This window comes from Aspergillus costaricaensis (assembly GCF_003184835.1).
Source record: "Aspergillus costaricaensis CBS 115574 unplaced genomic scaffold BO79scaffold_51, whole genome shotgun sequence".
Taxonomy (NCBI): Eukaryota; Fungi; Ascomycota; class Eurotiomycetes; order Eurotiales; family Aspergillaceae; genus Aspergillus; species Aspergillus costaricensis.
This window is the reverse complement of record NW_020291851.1, coordinates 10,196-30,180: the sequence shown is the minus strand read 5'-3', so window position 1 is coordinate 30,180 and position 19,985 is coordinate 10,196. Positions and strand designations below refer to the sequence as shown.

General features: G+C 50.6%; 9 protein-coding genes across 9 annotated transcripts; 5 read left to right on the top strand and 4 right to left on the bottom strand.

The window, feature by feature from the left end:
* The first annotated feature begins 355 nt into the window (after window positions 1-355).
* On the top strand, window positions 356-3,818 carry BO79DRAFT_66311 (uncharacterized protein). Its single transcript, XM_025689568.1, has 7 exons — window positions 356-464; window positions 583-669; window positions 766-892; window positions 960-1,137; window positions 1,202-1,792; window positions 1,847-2,397; window positions 2,458-3,818. Exons 1-7 carry the CDS (start codon window positions 436-438, stop codon window positions 3,571-3,573), a joined length of 2,679 nt encoding a protein of 892 aa, XP_025534490.1. The 5' UTR covers window positions 356-435; the 3' UTR covers window positions 3,574-3,818.
* A 504-nt stretch (window positions 3,819-4,322) lies between these two features.
* BO79DRAFT_204183 (adenosine kinase) lies at window positions 4,323-6,250 on the bottom strand. Its single transcript, XM_025681770.1, has 7 exons — window positions 6,102-6,250; window positions 5,983-5,998; window positions 5,758-5,911; window positions 5,349-5,690; window positions 4,954-5,291; window positions 4,779-4,892; window positions 4,323-4,700 (listed from the first exon to the last, which is right to left on the bottom strand). The coding sequence occupies exons 1-7, from the start codon at window positions 6,151-6,153 to the stop codon at window positions 4,655-4,657; spliced, it is 1,062 nt and encodes a 353-aa protein (XP_025534489.1). The 5' UTR covers window positions 6,154-6,250; the 3' UTR covers window positions 4,323-4,654.
* Window positions 6,251-6,432: 182 nt separating this feature from the next.
* Window positions 6,433-7,279, top strand: BO79DRAFT_204181 (DUF1770 domain-containing protein; the record flags this gene model as incomplete). Its single annotated transcript, XM_025681769.1, has 3 exons — window positions 6,433-6,844; window positions 6,919-7,113; window positions 7,214-7,279. Exons 1-3 carry the CDS (start codon window positions 6,533-6,535, stop codon window positions 7,277-7,279), a joined length of 573 nt encoding a protein of 190 aa, XP_025534488.1. The 5' UTR covers window positions 6,433-6,532.
* A 312-nt stretch (window positions 7,280-7,591) lies between these two features.
* Window positions 7,592-9,970, bottom strand: BO79DRAFT_182453 (uncharacterized protein; the record flags this gene model as incomplete). Its single annotated transcript, XM_025680222.1, has 5 exons — window positions 7,592-8,759; window positions 8,813-9,181; window positions 9,239-9,368; window positions 9,496-9,665; window positions 9,770-9,970. 5 exons carry the CDS (start codon window positions 9,968-9,970, stop codon window positions 7,923-7,925), a joined length of 1,707 nt encoding a protein of 568 aa, XP_025534487.1. The 3' UTR covers window positions 7,592-7,922.
* A 1,341-nt stretch (window positions 9,971-11,311) lies between these two features.
* On the top strand, window positions 11,312-12,673 carry BO79DRAFT_240976 (60S ribosomal protein uL2). The gene is made up of 5 exons (XM_025685077.1): window positions 11,312-11,351; window positions 11,430-11,487; window positions 11,579-12,070; window positions 12,163-12,248; window positions 12,311-12,673. Exons 2-5 carry the CDS (start codon window positions 11,439-11,441, stop codon window positions 12,446-12,448), a joined length of 765 nt encoding a protein of 254 aa, XP_025534486.1. The 5' UTR covers window positions 11,312-11,351; window positions 11,430-11,438; the 3' UTR covers window positions 12,449-12,673.
* An 839-nt stretch (window positions 12,674-13,512) lies between these two features.
* On the top strand, window positions 13,513-14,364 carry mpt (putative DNA repair and transcription factor Ada; the record flags this gene model as incomplete). Its single annotated transcript, XM_025681768.1, has 2 exons — window positions 13,513-13,822; window positions 13,895-14,364. The coding sequence occupies 2 exons, from the start codon at window positions 13,513-13,515 to the stop codon at window positions 14,362-14,364; spliced, it is 780 nt and encodes a 259-aa protein (XP_025534485.1).
* A 476-nt stretch (window positions 14,365-14,840) lies between these two features.
* Window positions 14,841-15,852, bottom strand: BO79DRAFT_277433 (serine/threonine-protein kinase HT1). Its single transcript, XM_025687817.1, has one exon. It carries the CDS (start codon window positions 15,844-15,846, stop codon window positions 14,944-14,946), a length of 903 nt encoding a protein of 300 aa, XP_025534484.1. The 5' UTR covers window positions 15,847-15,852; the 3' UTR covers window positions 14,841-14,943.
* A 382-nt stretch (window positions 15,853-16,234) lies between these two features.
* BO79DRAFT_233054 (uncharacterized protein) lies at window positions 16,235-18,133 on the bottom strand (the record flags this gene model as incomplete). The annotated part of the gene is made up of 8 exons (XM_025684269.1): window positions 16,235-16,269; window positions 16,299-16,349; window positions 16,642-16,719; window positions 16,894-16,940; window positions 17,099-17,184; window positions 17,366-17,478; window positions 17,685-17,792; window positions 18,046-18,133. 8 exons carry the CDS (start codon window positions 18,131-18,133, stop codon window positions 16,235-16,237), a joined length of 606 nt encoding a protein of 201 aa, XP_025534483.1.
* On the top strand, window positions 18,130-19,954 carry BO79DRAFT_204169 (BAR domain protein; the record flags this gene model as incomplete). The annotated part of the gene is made up of 5 exons (XM_025681767.1): window positions 18,130-18,548; window positions 18,619-18,786; window positions 18,842-18,957; window positions 19,019-19,299; window positions 19,348-19,954. Exons 1-5 carry the CDS (start codon window positions 18,422-18,424, stop codon window positions 19,952-19,954), a joined length of 1,299 nt encoding a protein of 432 aa, XP_025534482.1. The 5' UTR covers window positions 18,130-18,421.
* Between the last annotated feature and the right edge of the window lie 31 nt (window positions 19,955-19,985).

The window sequence follows — 19,985 nt, the reverse complement described above, 5'->3', positions numbered from 1 at the left end:
CAGCCACAACCCATCCAACCAATCACACATGTTAAAATCCCTAACTAGCCACAAAAAAAGACGGCCGGGCAAAGCATCCCGAGCCATTCAACCAATTTTCGGACGAGCGTCGAAAAGTTCCCGTGATATGGGATTTTCTCTCCAACGAGCGGCGGCCGCGAACCCCTCCGTTGTTCGTCTTCGCGCTTCGGGGTCCATCCTCATCGCTGCATCCACATCCTCCTCCTCCTGCTTCTTCCCTTCACTTCCAGTGGCTGTCACTCCGGGATCCTGACCGCCCTCCACGCCCTCGCTCTTTTTTGTATATACTAGTCTTACTGACTGATGGCTCGTTCACTGTTCCTGTCGCCCGCAGACTCCCAGCCAGCCATAGCCATCTGACGGGCGAATGTCACCGTTAGACTGACACGGGTGTGATCTCTTTTGGTCCTGAGCATGGCGTCCGCGTTCCAAAATACGTGGCAGTTAGTATTCCCCTTTGCCGATCTCTCACTGTCACTACTTCTTTTACAATCATTCTTCTTGTTCCCCTCAAACCGTGTGTGGACCCGTGTCTCTAATGCCAAATTCCGCATCATACAGAACTGCGCTCGAAGTCGAAAAGGAGCTCCTCAAGAGCCTTGCCGAGAAAGAGCCCACGTTTGCTGAAATTTCCCATTACCTTTCGGAGTTAGTTGCTGCCCCCTCTCCTGCCGTCTTGCGGTGCTTTGGGTTTGCGCGCAGAATCATCTGACCGTCTCTGTCCTTCCTTCCTCGCCGTCGCAGATTCCGCTCTACTTGTCAAAATGCTATCCTTCAAGACTTCGAGACTGCCCGCTCTGTCGATGTCGAACCTCGCCTGTGGGATGCGCATCTCAAGATCAACACCCGATTCCGCAAATTGCTCTCTCGCGTGAGTGTCGCATGAGATCCTGCTCGTTCGCTGCCCGCCAATGTCTAATATGTGATGTCAATTATAGTTCCGGGAGGAAAGCGGAAAGAAGAAAAAGCCGGTAGAAAGGCGGAAGCTCGAGAAACACTACCTCGAGTTCATCAAATCAAGTCAACGATTCTATCGAGCCTTCATTCAACAATTGTCCTCCCACTTTGGAGGCATTCCGGAGCTAGAAAAGGTCGCGCGGAAATTCAATTCTGACAGTGAGCATTGTCATCCCCATTTATTCCTGGGCTTTCGTTGAGCAAAGCCATGTTTCTTTCTCAGATCTATCCGCGGAGCCTCCGATCCGAACTTCCGAAGCCCTCAAAAGGCACATTCTTCAATCATGCCATTCGACCCTCATCCGTCTCGGAGATCTCTCGCGCTACCGCGAGACCGAACTGGTCAGCAAAAACCGCAATTGGGGTCCAGCCATAGGTTACTACGACCTGGCCACATTGATTTACCCCGCGTCCGGTGCCCCTCATAATCAATTGGCGGTTATTGCCCTCGCCGACGGAAACCATCTAAGGGCCACTTATCATCTGTATAGAGCGTTGGCCGCTCAGGAGCCCCATCCTTCGGCCAAGGGTAATCTTGAGATTGAATTCAGAAAGGTCATGAATGCGTGGGTCAAACGAGAGTTGATTCGACCCGAAGACGCTGGCATTCCCGGCAGGTCATTGGCCCCTTGGTTTGTATACCTTCACGCGCAGTGTTACAGAGGGATTGATTTCCCTGAACACGACGAGCTTGAAAGTGAAGTCCTGAATCAACTTGCTGTGGATTTGAAGGAACGCTCTCTGGAAGGTACTTTGCAAAAGTTCTGCCTGATCAACATCGCTGCCGAGGAGTTCTCGCGGACACATACGAGCGGTAGGTTTCTCGACTTTCCCGTTAATAGAAGCGTGCATTGAACCAAAGTACTAGATGATTCCACGTCCAATGCGCGTTCCTTCTTCCAACGGATCAACGTGAAGACATTCTTCACATTGCTCCAGATTCTCCTGGCCGAAGTCGAACGCTTTGCGGTTGAGGACCCCAGCAACAAAGACGCCCAAACCGGACCTGATAAGGTTACTGTCGTTGCACGACGTGTCCTTCCGGCGCTACGAAACTACAGCTCTTGGCTCCTTACAGCCAGCAGCCTATTGGTGTCCTACCAAGGGGAAAAGGACAGTCCTCTAGCAGTCCAGATCATCGAGTTCTGGAAGATCTATGCCAACACTTTAACCCTTCTTGCGTCGACGTTCGATGTAGTGCATCTGCCTGAGATCGACTATTTGCTGGAAGAGGATGAAGAGACCTTGTGTTTTGCGCCCTTGGCCAAAGAGGCAACTTCCCGGAGGTACTTCAGCTCGACTGGCCAGCAGAAGCCCCGAATGAACGATCCTGGGGTAGAACGGAATCACCCCAATATGGAGATGCTCTACCGAATCCGCGAGTTTGTTATTGATGGCTTGGATCTCGTTGTGAGCAATGTATGGATACTACGTGCTTATTGTTATCCTCAATCGCCATGCTAACTACTGTCTGCTCAGAAAATACCCATTGCCCTGGTGGACGATGAAGACAAGAAAACGTTTATTTACCAAGAAGAAGGGCTCCCTTCGCAGTTCTTCGCCAGTCCCTCCGGCCATCACCATACGATCTCATCCGCTAGTATTGAACGGGACGACATCCAAAAGGCAGCCCCTGATCCCAGCCACAATGTTGACACTAGGAGTGTCTTTGGTGGTTCACAGGCCGCCTCCGCATCGATGTCAGCTAGCATGCATCGGATCGTTGAAGGTGTGGAACGATTAGTAGAATCCGACACCTACGAGAATGCCCCGGCTGTACCAGAGCAGCTGGCTTTTCCACGGAGCAGCAATCAACAGCGACCATCCAGCCAGTTCTTCGATTCAAGTATGGATTCGATCTTCCCAGAGGATCTCCTTCCCAGGCAGACCCCTGCTGCTCCCCCTGGACTCGTACCACCCGTGACTGGCTCTGCACCTCTCGTCCGAGTGTCGTCTTCCCACTCTTACGCCGCCCGGCCTGCCCTTCCTGGTATCCCAAGCATTTGGAACACGGCTCTATCGCCGGAACTCGGTGATGCGCCTTCGCCACGGACTCCGCCAGGTCTGGGACAACAGTACCCGGCTTCCATGCTGCCTGGAAACATCGCCAGTCCCAATCATCATCTACCATCTCAGGATATGATTGCTAATGAGCACATGCTCCGGCAGAGCATGATAAACCAAGCCTTGGGGAACAATCCAGCATCTCAGGATATGATCGCTAGCGAGAATGAGCGCATGCTCCGGCAGAGCATGATGAATCAAGCCTTGAGGCACAGTCCGCTCAATGGACCTAGTACCATACCCTCCTCCTGGATGCCCTCGCCCAACTCTACGTCGCACCACCGCCTTTCTGGATTCTCATGGGATCAAAGCTTAGTAGACGCCGCTGCAAACACACCTGGTTCCTTAGGAGTGTCCAGCCAACCCATGTCCAGCGGACTAAGTAATGCATCTTGGGCCAATAATGCATTCATCGCCAGCAGTTTCCCCTCCGGAGCAGGGTTTTCCAGTCCCGGGTTCACCAACACTCGTAAATCCGCCACGCAATACGGTGCCATCGGGCAGACTCCTCCCTGCGGCCACGGAGGCTGATCTCAAAGACTGTACCACTCAACCAAGTTCTGTGGGTGGGTCAGTATGGCTACTCATATTTCAGCACCTCTTTCGCAGACACATGAGCAGGATTGAGGAAGCATGCGACTGTCTAGCTGTGTGTCCCAAGGACTGAGTGACCGACCCTATCCATCTATCTCCGAAATCTCAATCCTTTTGTAGTCGGATCTGGCTGGCAAAGGAAGGCTTGGTAGGAATAAAGAGGAGGAATGGTCATTGCTATGCAGACCCTTCGTCACTCATTACCACAGCTCAGGTCCCGACAATGGCGTGATCCGAATACCATAGGATTGGATGATGCTCGTCCATCCATAGCCGTCACCGGCGGGTTATCGCAGAATAAAAGGGCTTGTTGATGAGATTTGACTGTGCCTGGGATACGATGATGACGATGATGATAATGATCTCAAGGTCTTGACGCTTGTGCACTGATGAGGGTGAGGAGGATGGGGAGAATGATTAAACTGCATGCAGCTAGCTAGCTATATATATGAGGCCACGGCATGGATGAATCGTGCACTTGCAAGCGTTACAAGAAGAATTCGAATTCATCTTATCCTTATTTGTCTTTCTCCTCACTCCCTAGTCATAGCCACTATTGTGACTTGGCTCTCCTATCCTTTACAGGCCTCATGTCATCATCATAGGTTAGTATTCTACTACCAATACGATATCACTAGTTTCCACTTTAAGCCAAGAAAGTCCCAAAACAGATCGAAATGTTTCGACTGATTTTGTAGTATATATTATATATACAACCAAGATAAATTCTTCATTAAATTCGTTGTTGAGAACGTCATCATCTGCAACTCTGCAATATCTATCCATCATCATGAAAAATAAAACCCAAAGGGAAAGCGTGATAGCGAGGATCCGCATACATAGACCGTTGATGAAAACAGCATAGTCTAAGACGTTAAGTCAAGGACGTGAGGGGTATAGAAGGTTGAATCTTTAGAAGAGAAGAGGAGGGAAAATAGGAAATTTTTTGTAGATGAGAGAGAAAAAGGTATCAGCTATGGCTCCACGATTCCGAAGGTGGGTGTTTGGTGGAGGATGCTTAGGAGCGGTTGATAGGGGTGTAGGCCTGCTTGGGGAAGGGGAAACTAGATATCGGGCATTTCGGGTCAGTCACTGCCAGAACATGTGTATGATGGATGGATAGGGCTGGTTTGGGGACTTACGAGGCACCCAGCTCCTGGATGCTGAGGGAAGCGAGCCACTGGCCCATGTCGATGCTGTCCTCGAGGGACTTGCCCTGGACGATACCGGCGCAGAAACCACCGCAGAAGGCGTCACTGTGTGGCGGTTAGATTTTGATTCTAGCGGTTGAGTTTGTATAAGAGGTTCGTTACTTACCCAGCACCGTTGGTGTCGTTGATGCTCTCCTTGGGAATCTCACGGACGGGGATCTCCTTGACCTCGACCTCACCGGTGGGCTTAACGGTGGCAGCGACAGTGGGGAGGGTGCCCTGGGTCACAATGGCGGTACGAGGACGGTTGGAGTTCTTCTTGGGGAGCTGAGCCAGCTTCTTGGCGATCTCGACGACGTCGTCGGTGCCCCAGCTGTGGCTCTCAGAGAAAGCACGAGCCTCGGTCTCGTTACAGAAGGTGTAGTCGGTGTAGGGGAGGACGCTGTCCAGCTGGTCCTTGAAGAACTGGGCAATGAAGGGGGCAGAGAGGTTGAGCATGAAGACCTGTAATCGATTTCTGGTCAGCAAGTTGTCAACAAGATCCTATGGGATTGACCATACCTTGTTCTTAGCAGCAGCTTCCTCACCGAGGGCCTGGATGGCAGGAACGCAGACGGTAAGGTGGAAGCCACCGACGTAGTAGAACTGAGCCTTCTCAACGAGAGACCAGATGTGAGGCTGCTTCAAGTGCTCGATCTTGTACTCGTTGGCGGCAGCAAGGTGGGTGCACATGCTGCGGTTGTGGCCGGTGATGATGACACCGCACTTGCCGGTGGGCTGGGCATCATCGACACGGTACTCGGTGTGGACACCGGCCTGCTCGCAAGCCTCCTTCAGGATCTCGGCGTACTTGTCACGGCCAACACATCCGATGTAGCAGACGGAGCTGGCGGGAAGAGCGTACTAGTTCGGCATCACATTAACATTCGTCCGTATGCCTTGGTGGAAGGGTTCAGGGTAGTCTAAGTACCTGGGCACCACGGGCAGTGTTCTGGGCAGCACCACCGGCGATCAGCTTGACATCGTTCTTGGCGAACAGCTCATCGTAGAGACCCATGTGCTTGTCCTCAGCAAGGATAGCATCGTTGTCCTTCAGGCCATACTTCTGCAGAAGGGCGGCATCACTAGTGACAATGTTAGAATACTTTGAAGAGAGATTAATTATGGTTTAGGGTTTCCGGATGAAGTAACATACCCGACAGCCTGGATGTCTATAGAAAGCAATCAAAATACCGGAAGTTAGCCCATTGAACAATGTAAGATCCGGGGATAGTAAGCAGCGAGAGAAAGAGACGGAGGGGAAATCTCACGCACCGAGGAGGGGGTTCTCCAGGCACAGAAGAGGGTAACCTTGAGCAGCAGCCATTGTGGAGGGTGGAGTGGAAGAAGATGGGGGAGAAAAGAGGTAGAGAGTATAGAAAAAGCGGGGGAGGGTATAGAAAGGGAGAAAGAAGGGAAGAGAGAAGAGGGAGAGAGAGCAGCGAGAGATATACCAAGTCAAGGAGGGGCAGCCATGCAGAATCCAAAAAGGCGGGCGTAATGGCTGCCTCCCGCTGATTGGCCGCAGGAACCAACAAGTTACTCCGTGCCCGGACTATCCCATCATTCCTCCCCTACTTGCTTTTAGTCTATACGCTCAATCTTACTATCTACAAGTCTAAATTCCACCCGGTGTCAAAACCCGCGGGTCCGAAATCCTCCCATTCACACATTCATCTGCCCCTTAAACAGATCTACCACCCATCATGACCGACCCCGCCCTCCAAATCCCCGAAGTCATCCAAACCGCCTCCATCAACCCGGAGCCGTCCGCGGAACACGACGTCAACCCGCCCACCGCAGCCTCCGAGAAGCAGCCCGTCGTGGAAGACGATGTCGCCTCCGAAGCAGGCAGTATCCCCTCCGATGTCGTCGCCCCTCATCGCATGATCAAGCCCGTTTCACGACGACACCAGCTGCCCCCATTGCCCGATCTGCGCTTCGAACAGAGCTATCTCGCCAGCTTGCGGGGAGCTGATACCTGGGGCCGAGTAGCTTGGATCACCATAAGAGACCAGGTAGGTTACCTGCCTGTCTTGCAGGATTCCACTGGAAGCAAAAGAGTCTTCAAACTGACACAAATGCGCTCTAGGTCCTCCTCCCTCTTATCCAGGGCACCGTCTGGACTCTCGCCCTCTCCGGTTGGCGATTCTGGAACCGCAACGCGTCCCTTAGTGGCCAGACACTCGGTAGCAAGATCCGGAGATGGTGGTATGAGGTGAACAACTGGAAGTTGCCTCCCCTGCGATCGGCTAAGGATCCTCGCATTGCGGCGAAGGTGGAAGACGTGAGTGCATTCATGCCATTATCCGTCCTTGGGATAGTTTTATTCCAAGGACTTCATTCCTCTAAGCCGAGAGTTTCGGTCATTCAAACCAATGAGACAGACACTGACATTTGCGGAGTTCTTGCAGTTCTACACGGCCCAGTTCTCGAATGCCGGTGCTGACTAGGTCGTCTTTTTGAGTGATTTATATGTATGGTTGTCAAAGGTATTCGACGTGACTGTGGGTGTCTAGTAAAGTCTGCATTTTGGGAGTTTAGCGTACGGCGTTTCTCATTGATATTAAGCTTCCCCTTATATAGCCTGGAGCTTTCAATTTTCCTACACAATATCTCTAGTATTTACACCCAAGGGATACGAGACTTCTATTGTTTCATCCCAAACTTGCAATTTAAATACTGTACATAGCGCATAGCAGCCCTAGCAAGAGGTCCGTCCGTCCATCTGGTATTCCATATAGTAGTAGTATGACAGATTATATCTTGGGGTCAAATAATCCCTCATCTCTCTAAAACCGATACCGATCGATTCAAGATTCACGCCCATATTCATCCTGCTATATAGCAGTCACGGTAGAATTCCATATCACACACGTCGCATTTCTAATAACAGCACAATTTTTTGCCGCAAAGCTTGACCCGACAAATACCACCCACGAACAGAAAACGCCTTGAAGAAAGATGTGAGCGAGTTATATCTCAAGTCTGACAAGAAATATCGTATTTCGGTGGATAACTCTATCGAGACCAGGGGAATCGACCATTGGTACTGAGTTTGTTGTAGTATATGAGTCTTGCCTAATTTCATTCTTTCTAAGCTGTTTGGGTCTTCGTCTCAGTCGCAGTCGGCTGCGATACATCGACTTTGGCAGAAGTGTCAGTTGTGGTGACATCTTGGGCTGCGGGCGCAGCATCCGGTAGAGTCTTTGCGACAACGTCTGGTTGGGAGCTCTGCCCGTTCACTGCGGGTGGTGGTTGTCCTTGCAGTGCATCTTCCGCACCGGTCGCCGTGACCGGTTTAGCCACATCCTCCATGCTCTTCGGATCTTGCTGTAAGGGTTCCTCTGTTGGGCCATTGGGGCTACTTGGGACCTTGTCCTTATTGTACCTGAGTTGTACCACAAGGCTTGGTGGTTCTCCGTTCATCACTGCTTCATCACCACTCAGCTCCTCTTCGTCGTCGCCCTCGAATTCGTTGTCCTCTTCTTCCTCGCCTTCGTTCCCTTGCCACTCATTTCCGCTGGATTGTCCTCCTTCCGAACCTTCATCCATTTCTTCATCGTCGTACTCTGTATATCCATTTGCTCGCGTCGTCCGACCCCTTGTGGGTCTACCCTCGTCGCCAGCATCGCCATCCTCGCGTTGTCCACTCAATAACGTCTCGCCATAAAGGCCGCCCGCGCGAGACCGTATTTGCCTACCACTGGCTGTGAATCTGGGGCCGGCTGGTTCTGGGGGTGTGGAAATTCCGGAGGTGTTGCGCGTTGAGCGCCGTGTAGAAGGAAGGCCATCAGAGAAGATGTCCTCGTCATCGGAGTAGGTGTATTTCAGTTTCTTTCCGCGTGTACGGCCTTCATATAAGGAGAAGCCAGGCTCTGGCCGAGCGAATGCCGCCTTTCGCGCAATCCGGTAGTCTCGACGCTTGCGTTTCTGCCACTAGTAAGCACCGATGAAAAGAACCACAAATAGAAGCGACGGCTTACCTCCTCTGAGCCCTCAAAGCGGGGTATAGAGTTCCTTATCCGCTCACTGAGTTTCTTGGAGTGGATGCTTTTCTCGCCGTCAAGTCTATCCGCAACTGCCTTCAACTCAGGGATATTTCCCGCGATACTCCACCAGGTAACATTCTTGAGGGCTGGGTTGCCCTCGCGGTACAGTCTGAAATGTGTATCATCCAATCCTTCAATGAGCCAGTATCTGCGCTTGAGGCCGTCGCGGCCCCACGGTTGGACGGAGAGTGGTTGGTTCAGGTCGTCTTCGTGGCGTGCCTGTTTGTAGGACTCTTTGATTTTGGCTTGAATGGCATCGGACGAGGCAAGGGACCAGAGGATCAAGGATTTCAGTAACACCAACTAGACAATGTCAGTATGCGAGCTCTCGGTGGTTTTGGTTCGAGTTAGGCGACGTACGCGTTCTTCTGGCGACATGGTTGCGAATGTGCGACCCCCGTGCAAAGGGTTCTTGCCTTGCCAAGCCTTAGGCCACTGAGAAGCATGAGTTTGGATCGCCTCTTCCAAGGGACGCTGGTAGTGATTCCGACTGCGCATTGATTGAGCGAGTTAGCTTTGATGTATGGTAACCAGCATTGACACATGTGTGGTCGAAAAGGAGCTCCCCGTCGGATCTCCCAAGAGTGTAGGGTCTGGGGCGTAGGAGGCAGTCATACTCGACATCCTTCTTCCGGTTCAATACCAATCCAAGAAATGCACATAACAATCTCTCAATATGATCGCCTGGAGGAGATTCCGCGACGCCTCTTTCAACGTCCTGTGGTCCAAAGTGTGGTGTAGATCGCGGGAACGCATCGTTAAAACGCGCACGGAACATTACAATGAACTACACATTGCGACAGGTCAGCAAACATGATCAGGAAACGTGCCAAACGCGTCTAAAGAGCTTTAAAAGAGTCTTGATCATCGTAGAATTCTCCCGGAACATACTGCAATATCTGGATTATCCGCCAACACATATTCGTGGGGTGGTGAGGGCTCCCGCTTCGGCGGCGGAGATTCGGACTCCTTCTTGAAGTATTTCGTGATGCCGACGGGCTCATCAATGGCCATGGAGCCCGTTTCTTCATCGGACGGAGGCGCCGACGAAAGCGACGATAGGTCCGAGTCTGAGAGGGACATGTTCGACATGTTTGTGGTGATGTCCGCAGGTGGTGGTGGTGAGGCAAGACAGAGCGGGCGAATCCGCGGCAGAAGTTCTACTTTACGCTACTGCTACCTACTTGGGTTGGAGCGCGGCTTTTACGCGCCTGGCCTGTCTGGCATCATCGAGAGCAGCCCTTATCCAGGGATGATCAACACCCAATCACGATAACACATTCGCTATCGCGAACTGAGCTCCATCAAACGCGCAACAGGTCCGCGGAACAGACTACATTCAGAAGATTTCATCGATGAGTGTCATTAAGTGCAAAGTAGCTTTGGATCATGAAATTCGAATCTCTTAATAGATCAATACTACCCGAGCATCCGCTCCAACAACGAAGGAGTGTAACTAATCGTCAAACAGCGCGACTTAGTCCTTCAGGGTTCAGACATTGGGTCTTGCCCTAACATCATTTCTGAGGGCATTTGGGCGACGTTCCCTTAAGCAGACATACAGTTCTGCAAGAAGTTGTCAACATTCGGGTCGCTGGATGTGACAAGGACAGTGTGTCGATCCACATTAAGCAGCCTGGTGGCGTGAAGAAGCCAGGATAACCTTGTGGCAGTCTCCCCAGGCGCGTCAGATCCCGTTTGCCCGGGTACACTTTGTGACCTTTTGAAATTGCGGATCGGTGGGTGACCCTGAGGCGGCCCGGGGACATGTAGAAAGCCCAACGACGGAACGAGATGCGGCAAACATCAAGATCCCGTTTCGCTGACCCGGATGATCAAATTTGACCATTCTGAACCAGTATGATCTGTTTACATGGAGAAAATATCCAAGTAATATAGAGACGCCAGTAAGACAATAGTGCTATTAAGCCAGGTCAGCCCGGGTCAGATATTAAAAGGCGGTGGCTTGAATCAATAGCCCACTGCAAGGACATCTCAGGTGGCAGCAGCAGGAGGAATACTGCTTGTCAAGAGATGGAATCCGACATGATTAAACCGCAAGTGACCGGGACAGAGACAGGATAGATGAATGGGAAGCGGCAGTTCAATAAGAACGAGTTAATGAAGTGTGGAATTCAGGAAGAAGGGACAGTATGTATCTAGAAGGAAATTAAATACTGACAACGGCTGCATATCATCAGCAACCTCACTACTTTGCAGTCATAATAATCTTTCTTTACTCTGATGATAGCAGAGTTCACCAAATGCAAGCAAGATATGATCGTTAACCGCTTAAGTCCAACGTTAGTTATACCGTCTTAGTAAGAAGGCGACCCGCGCCACGCAGCCGCGCCCACAAAACCACACTAGTCCTAGCGCGGTTAGATTAGCGACTTCCACCCTAAAGCCCACACAGCCCTTCGCCGACGAATTCTCAACACCAACCCGACAAGCCCAATCTTAGCATTTTGAGGTACGAGAACTCGAACTCTCCCACCACAAGGTCGCCAGGCGGAACTTTCTCAATACTAACGTCCAGGTTCCTATATAGACAGTCGCCATGGGTCGCGTGATCCGCAACCAGAGGAAGGGTCGTGGATCCATTTTCAGTGAGTGCGACCAGCAGAATTCAGATTGAAGCGAAATTCGCTGCATCTCCAGATCAATTTTTTACTGATACAATTTTTTCTCGCTCGACAGCGGCAAACACCCGTCTCAACAAGGCTCCTGCCCAGTTCCGCACCCTCGACTACGCTGAGCGTCATGGATACACTCGTGGTGTCGTGAAGGAGATCATCCACGACCCCGGCCGTGGTGCTCCCCTCGCCAAGGTCCAGTTCCGTCACCCCTACAAGTTCAAGACCATCACCGAGACCTTCATCGCCAACGAGGGCATGTACACCGGTCAATTCGTCTACGCCGGAAAGAACGCCGCCCTGACTGTCGGAAACGTCCTTCCCCTCGCCTCCGTCCCTGAGGGTACCGTTGTTACCAACGTCGAGGAGAAGGCTGGTGACCGTGGTGCTCTTGGTCGTACCTCCGGTAACTACGTTACCGTCATCGGCCACAACCCTGAGGAGGGCAAGACCCGTGTCAAGCTCCCCTCCGGTGCCAAGAAGGTCGTCAAGAACACCGCCCGTGGTATGATCGGTATTGTCGCTGGTGGTGGTCGTACCGACAAGCCTTTGCTCAGTATGTCTCCGAAAATCCGGCTCCATTGGATCTATCTTTGGAGAAAATGCGGTTACGGAAGAGGACTTTGATGGCTAACAGATTCCCTACAGAGGCTTCTCGCGCCAAGCACAAGTTCGCTGTCAAGCGCAACTCTTGGCCCAAGACCCGTGGTGTTGCCATGAACCCCGTGGATCACGTAAGGCTCCCTTGGATGATTTGGTCGATTTATCTACAGGTTCTGACATGTTTTCTCTACAGCCTCACGGTGGTGGTAACCACCAGCACATTGGTAAGGCCTCGACCATCTCCCGCTACGCTGCCCAGGGTCAAAAAGCCGGTCTTATCGCTGCCCGGAGAACTGGTCTGCTCCGTGGTACCCAGAAGACCAAGGACTAAGCGTGATATTGTGTGGAGTTTTCTTTGTGACGGGTTGAAAATGCTCTTTTGCTATGAGGCATATGTACTTAGGCGACTGCGGATAATCTCCCACGCGTCCTTAGCGAATCTAGGTCGTGGCCACCAAATATTCTCATGATGACCAAAGCAAAAGAAATGGGTTCAAAAAATTCAAATCCGGGTGCATGTTTTTTTGAGATATCCTATTTTAAACGGTAGAACTAGGAAGATCTTTTTCCCAAGTCTTCAGGCCCGTTTAGGAACCGTATTGCGCGATTTGTACCAGAATCGATCTTGAGCCAGCCATGCGAGGATTAGAACTAGACTCCCATGGTGCAATTGCGTCTGCTTCGCTCAGCTCTTCTGCCTGGGTCTGCTAGTATCAGTATTTATACGCTACCTGCTCTTCACATAGGTGTAAGCGAGCGCTCAGAGGCTGACAGATTGACGGGGTTTAACTTCCGAGGATACTGTAATATTTTTCTGTCCACTGTTTACTAGCAGGACTGAAGGCGAACAATATCCAATGGTGCCTTGGATACCCGCCATTCTCCAGAATCAATAGTACAGCCACCGATAATAGTACTATCTCCCCAGATACTACGTGGTATTGTGGATCGATTAGTTGACAGACGCCATAACATTCCTGCTAATTACGAATATGGTTGAGCACAGACTATCCTCTTACCGCAGTGCCTGTGCTCAGATCGGATATATATCTGTTTTCTCACCAGACTCTGAATATATTCTTCATTGTCATCATACAAGACTCCTGATGTAATCAGGGGGAAACACATAGGTTTTAGAGGCCTTCCATTGTTTTCCTCATAGTATCACTATGAAAAATGTAAGATGAAATGTCAATGATGCATGACACTGCAGCAACCGAGATACGAAACCTTGCTCTCAAAGTGACCAATCACAGCCAAATACCATGTACCCCAATATCGCTCAAGAATAAATGGAGGCGAAATTCAAGAACATATAACTATCACCACAGACTGCTCAGCTACTTACATATACAAAATACCTCCCCAATGATAACCACTACCACTATATCTACAATGCCGCCATCCCAAACCCTCCCCCCTCTCCCCCTCCCAAAACCACACCCCTCCACATCATCCACATCCACCCGCTGGCTCGCCATCCAAACCCGCGACCCAAGATACACCAGCACCTTCGTATACGCCGTCCTCACCACGAAAATCTACTGCCGCCCAACCTGTCCCGCGCGCCTCGCCCGACGAGCTAACGTTCGCTTCTACGATACAGCCTCGCAGGCCGAGCGCGCAGGGTTTCGCCCCTGTAAGCGCTGCAAACCCGAGATTGTCATCGACAATAACAACAACCACAACTTGTTGGGGGCGAATAGTAATACCACAACTACTCCTAGTAGTATTGGTGGTGGTACTACTACTATCTTCCATCCGCAGATCCACTCAGTCCAGAGAGCATGTCAGACAATCCGGGCTTCTGTGCAAGCGGGCTCGAAACCGACGTTGCGGATGCTGGCGGCGGAGGCGGGACTGACGCCGAGTCATTTTCATAGGGTGTTTAAGAGGGTTGTGGGCGTTACGGTGGGGAGGTATGTGGGTGATATTGTCATGAAAGGGAAGAAGGGGATGGGTGGTGATGGGGAGGGAGCGTGTAGGGATTGGGTTGGTGGAGAGAGTGATGGATGTGGTGGTCATGGAAATGGGGCTGTTCTGTGGAATGACTTTGATGTTTTGCTAGCCGCTGAGGAGGACGATGGGTTCATGGTTCCTGCTAGTACTGTTGCTATGCAGGATGTACACCCGGTGCAAGATCATGAGGAACTTCTGGCTTGGCGTGCAGTGGGTTCTTACGGCGTTGGCGTTGGGGGAGGGTGTTCGGTTGATGAAACGCTTGCATTGGGTGATGGAGCGCTGTAGATATATACTTTTTAAGTTGTTTTAAGCACCCGATGTGTTTTAGGATGAGGAGGAATGAGACCTTCTAAGGGAAACGGGGATTTTAGATTATGCGATCCTGTCGCATGACATGCACTGCCTCAATGGGACCTCACAGTAGGTTGTATACGCGTATCTGCTAAATAAATGTCTTGGTGGTGGGTTTACCGCGGATGTTGATGACTTACGTATTCGTATTCAGGGGTGGAGTGAGACAAGGGATGGATTGGCTTGGTGCTCCAGTCGGTTCTGTCAGTGCATCCAATTGAACTTGTCTGGGATCCCGCCTTCAATTTGCGGATACACGGTTTGAATGTGATCGAAATAATTGCATTGATGATGATTTTAAGAGCTCCCCTGATCTCCAGAATTTGTAGGTGGACACTCACTTATCCCGAATTGGAATTAGCGTAGATAACCTGGAACAGGGTATCTTGATGATTGAATGCCTCTGGTGGCTGTACAAGTAAACCAAACAACTCAAGGTATCTTCTCTATAAACAGCTATTAATCGACATGCAAGAAAAGCTCTGTTATATAGAATCAACCCCTGGTCAATGGCTAACTTCTGGTCCAAGAACCAGCTATTGCGACAGCAGTGACTACCACTGCAAGCATGACGACGGAGTTTCTAAAATGGCCTTGGCGATCCCAAAGGGACATGGACGTTAGCTTGCTCCAGAGACTGGTGTGCGCTATATCAACCGAGTACAGTGCCTGTGACAAGGCATGTGCGTTTTGGAAACCCCCTTCGACCCAGCACTTTTCAATGATTGAGCCGAGCCAGAGCCCATCGGTACTAGGAAGTGAGTCTCGCCGTGGCCAAATAGCTCGGCCGTCTAGGGGAATTCCCTCTTGGAAGAGATCGAAGTCACATTTTTGTCGAGTGATCACTTCGTACATCACTGCACCAAGCTGACCAAGGTCTGTTTGTATGGAAAATCCACCGTCATCCGCCGTTTCCATGACAGTATCAATGGGTAAAAGAGATGCTTCGCTGAAGTCGCAGACTTTGATAGATAAATCTGAATCCAGCAGAAAATTGCGAGTTGCAACATCTGCCACAAGCACGCGTTTATCGTGAATCTGTTCAAGGGCTTGGGCCATTTGACGAAACCATGTAATCTGGAGTGCACGAGATGGCTGATTCTCTGCCATGTAAGTTCGTAGATCTCCATTCTCCATATAACCGAGGTGTGTGGCATTTGTGTGGAGCCCGAGACAAGGTACAATACAGTCAATATGCTCCCTTGGGAAAAGATTCAAACGATGATAGATGCCTTGCTCACGTTCAAGAACTTCTTTATTTGTTTGCACGTCCTCGTCGCTACTCCACGGATGTCTCAAGGGAATCTTGACCGCGACATTGTCACGACAGGTCACTACCCCAGTTCTCCCGTAACCCAAGACCTCTTTATCGTGTAGGGGGTTTCCATCGAGGTCTATAAATAAGGAAGAAGCCATATTTAATGAACAGTCCAATTCTCAAGGTATAGGAGAGTTAGAGGAATGATAGCGAAGGGGCGGAGCGTACGACACGTGACTGCGAAGAAAACAGCTTGAGCGTCTCCCATACATTTATTCAAGCTGCAACCTTAAGACCTTGGCCTGTGAGTATGCCACCATATCCAGTATCGCCTTTGTCTTCTTTCGAGCCTTCTAGGTCTGTCAGGCCTGGCTTGTTTCGGTGCCTTGGGCAATTCACTACTAATATATAAAACAACATCGAAGCATTTTATCGCCCTAACCAACTTGTTTCTCGAACCATACTAGTACTAGTACTAACTACTCCACAGAGCTTTCATGCAGCGGACTCACCTTCGTGTACTTAATAAGAAGCAGGAACTGAATGCTAGCATCCCTGCGTTAGTACCGAGGCGTTGAGCACTGTGGTGGTGTTGAGATGTGCCTCTAACCCGCCTTTGATCCTCGGGTCCCACTTTTCTCCGTGTAGGGGTCTCCTTTCTCTCTCAAACACAAGGTGTGATCGTTGCCCGTTTGACCATGACCTCCGCATCGAATGTTTGTTTCAGATTGAGAAAGAGATGTGGGTTCATGGTCGTCATGACTCTTGATAGGTTTAATCGCAGGATCTACGAATCATGTCTTGGAGCCCCGGATAAGATCATCCTGAGATACTTTGTGCCCTCACCCAATGTAAAGCAAACGCCATGCAATTGAACACTGCAGTGCTATTCCAGCGGTACGTGGTCGTAATTTTACCTACTGTTTCTTGCCAGATAAGCTTTCATGGCTCACCAATAACCGTTGTTGTCGATGCATTGACCGGGTCTTGCATCATGGTCTGATGATCGCGTCCAACGCTGGCGCTTTCAGCTTACCGTGTAGAGTCATGATCAGAGGGAGGATTGTCGGTACAAAATACGTACTATACAGTAGGGGCCCATTCTGCCGTGTCTGTCGCTTTGGACCCTGAACCATATTTGCTTGTTGTTGGATTTCTCATGAATTCCTTCCGAACATCCTGTGGGAGATCTCTACACAGCCTACAGTTCATCATTGGGGCAGCCCCACCTACAAAGAACAGAAGCTTTACCCTGAGCTTCTTAAGCATCATAGTAACTCTTTGATCGAATGAACCAACCTTTTTGATACTGTCTGGACTTCCAGACTCACAAGACGGTGTATCTAGACCATCTGGCTGCTGGGTAGGTAGCCGCCCACAGTCTGTTCTGAAAATAGAACGAGACTCAACCGGTGGCAAAGAGAGCTTCCAATGGAGGACCACGTTTGGGACTGACCATCGGCCATCGACCGCCAATCGACGGCAGTGGATCCCCACTGCAATGGCCCACAAACGCGTGTCACATCCGGCAGTCCAGAATCTGCTCTGGCCTATGACGCTTCTCAATTCTGATACACCTCCAGATCCGCTCAGGTCCTTTTGACAAACCCGGTTTTGCTGGTCGATGATAATGATAGGCCTTCGTCAGCAACTTATCAACTGGCTGTGCCACCGGACTGCATCTGTACCTTGGCTAAAACCAGCTAAAGTAGACCAACCCACTAGTTGGAAATTCCAGATAGGGGAGCTGCTAGGTTTCAGGTACACCTCATCCTGCTGGGCCAACCGAACTTAATTATGGCGGTTCTGGCCCCGCCTCCACTGGCCATTGGAGGGATCGAACCCTCCATCCATCACAGGGACTTTGGTTTGCTTCGCACTCCGTTCCGTATGATGGTTGCTTTGGAGATACTGGCTGCTCAGGGTTCAGGAAGAGTAGAATCAGTTCATAAAGCATGCCACTTGTGAAAGATAGAAGGGGATGGGGCAGAGTCACCATGCGACCAAATTCTTTTTCCCGGGTCGGTTTTGTCGAGTGTTGGTGGGGGAGAAATTCTGCTGGGAACCTTGAAAAGGCAATGTGGCGCTTTCCGTGCAACCAGCTCTCCATTGGAGAGTTGTCTGGCTGTCTGGCCCGCTTGCGATTGGCAATAGCATTGTGGTCTCGTTGCTGTCTGTCATTCCTCGATCAACACTGCCATGGTCGCAATCGCTGCCCCGGATTTACTAATAATATTCTCTCTTGCCCGGAAAAAAAAAATAATGGTTAGCAATAATAAAATTAAAATAATAATATTAATACTAATCAATAGGCATAATAATAGTAAATGGAAAAAAAAATGATCCCACCTGCTAACTAGTAATTTCCCCTGTCACCCTTTTCGAGCCTTCCCTTAAGACCCAACCCGTCCCTCCTCCTTGTCTGTCGCAACTCTGCTGCACCATTTTCTACCACCTACCCTTTTCTTTTTCTGCTTTCTTTCTCACTTCTCGCCTCCTGGCTGTGGCGCCATCTTTTTGTCTCATACGCAGCAGCGTGCTTCTTACGAATCGTGTTTCTTTCGTTTCAACCCCTCTTGCAACAACCCTCGATTCTAGAAACAGACTTCATCTAGACGGTTTAGCTTGGTTTCTGGTCGCATAGTAACCTCGTTTCTCTAAAGCATAAACCTCGAATCAATACAACATTCGTTTTCCCACTCTATTTTCTATCCACTATCATAATCCGTCAACATGAACGTCAATCGCAAGTTCGATCGCTTCAAGCAATGGGCGGGGGAGAGAATGGGCGGAGAGGCCAAAACCACCCTCTCTGATGACTTCAAAGCAATGGAGACGGAGATGAACGTGCGCCACGAAGGTAAGCATCACAACACTCAAGACGTATGGTATTTATCCAGCTTATTGACTCATGCGCCCCCCTCATCTAGGAATTGACCGTATCCACAAGGCGACTGGCTCTTACATCAAGTCCATTTCGAAGCGGAGCGAAGGTGACGATAAGGAAAAGACCTTGCCCATTGCTCATCTGGGTAGTAGCATGGTTGGCCATGGCGAAGACTTCGATGCGAACTCTGACTACGGCCGCTGCATGACCAGTAAGCCAACACAAATGTCACATCGCATTCCTATTCTAATGTCATTATTACACAGTGCTTGGAAGGGCTGAGGAGCGCCTGGCTCGTCTCCAGGACGCTTACATCTCGCAGGTGAATGCGGGGTGGCTTGAGTCGCTGGAGCATTCCTTGACTCAGATGAAAGAGTACCAGGTATGACGGAGTTTGCAAGCGCCAATTGAGTGGTATGAGGTGCTGACCCGATGTTCTATAGGCTGCTCGCAAGAAGCTTGACAGCCGACGTCTGGCCTACGATACGTCCCTCTCAAAGATGGAGAAGGCGAAGAGGGAAGACTTCCGCGTGGAGGAAGAGCTCCGGACCCAGAAGGTCAAATATGAAGAGGCCAATGATGATGTGTCTCGGCGCATGCAGGACATTAAGGATTCCGAAGTTGACGGTGTTGCGAACCTGGAAGCGTTCTTGGAGGCTCAGCTTGACTACCACGAGCGCTGTCGTGATGTTCTTCTGCAACTCAAATATGAGTGGCCAAACAGGTGAGCATATTCGACATATTGATCTACCTCGTCATGCTAACGTACTAGTAGAGCTCAGCCTCCCAGCACCCGTCGTCCAGGACGCCCTCGCTCAAACACTGCGCATTCCTATCATGAACGCTATGAACCACTACATGAGGAGACCGACAACACGGCTGATCTGCGTCCTATCATCCGATCGACCAGGGCATCTTCGATCGAGCCCTCTGCCAGAGAGGTCTACCCGCCAGATGCTTACTCTCAGAGACCTGTTCTGAACAGAACCTCGACCTTTGAGGGACCTACGCAGTTGCGCCAAGAGCAATCTCCTGGCACATACCAATGGCCATCTCGCGCAGCCAGTGACAACTATATTGGTCGCAGAAATAGCGTGCAGTCCCGGACCATGGGCAGACCATATGTTGATCCGTACATGGAGCAGTCGGAGGATGCTAGTCCTGTTAGCGGCACCAGTCCCGAGAGGACGTATATGGGCCGGAACCCATCTCCAGTCTCTTCGTATGGAGGTGCTGTCTCGAGAAAGTCCAGCTCTACTACCTTGAACGGCACACCACTGAACAAGAAGGCCCCTCCACCCCCGCCTCCCCGCTCCAAGAAGCCTGCGCCGCCACCGCCTCCCATGAAGCGTCCCATTCTCAGTGCAGGCGAGTACTGAGTTCTTTTATTTGGCCAGGGTGTATCTTACT

What these genes read in the sequence shown, in the direction of transcription:
- BO79DRAFT_277433 (XM_025687817.1), bottom strand. Translation starts at nt 15,846, where the DNA reads ATGGCTTCTTCCTTATTTATAGACCTCGATGGAAACCCCCTACACGAT.
- BO79DRAFT_204183 (XM_025681770.1), bottom strand. Translation starts at nt 6,153, where the DNA reads ATGGCTGCTGCTCAAGGTTACCCTCTTCTGTGCCTGGAGAACCCCCTC. An exon ending in ACACTGCCCGTGGTGCCCAG is followed by an intron (nt 5,691 to 5,757) that starts GTACTTAGACTA and finishes ATGCCGAACTAG; the next exon opens with TACGCTCTTCCCGCCAGCTC. An exon ending in AAGCTGCTGCTAAGAACAAG is followed by an intron (nt 5,292 to 5,348) that starts GTATGGTCAATC and finishes AATCGATTACAG; the next exon opens with GTCTTCATGCTCAACCTCTC.
- BO79DRAFT_240976 (XM_025685077.1), top strand. Translation starts at nt 11,439, where the DNA reads ATGGGTCGCGTGATCCGCAACCAGAGGAAGGGTCGTGGATCCATTTTC. An exon ending in TACCGACAAGCCTTTGCTCA is followed by an intron (nt 12,071 to 12,162) that starts GTATGTCTCCGA and finishes GATTCCCTACAG; the next exon opens with AGGCTTCTCGCGCCAAGCAC. An exon ending in CCATGAACCCCGTGGATCAC is followed by an intron (nt 12,249 to 12,310) that starts GTAAGGCTCCCT and finishes TTTTCTCTACAG; the next exon opens with CCTCACGGTGGTGGTAACCA.
- BO79DRAFT_66311 (XM_025689568.1), top strand. Translation starts at nt 436, where the DNA reads ATGGCGTCCGCGTTCCAAAATACGTGGCA. An exon ending in GCGTTCCAAAATACGTGGCA is followed by an intron (nt 465 to 582) that starts GTTAGTATTCCC and finishes CGCATCATACAG; the next exon opens with AACTGCGCTCGAAGTCGAAA. An exon ending in TGGATCTCGTTGTGAGCAAT is followed by an intron (nt 2,398 to 2,457) that starts GTATGGATACTA and finishes CTGTCTGCTCAG; the next exon opens with AAAATACCCATTGCCCTGGT.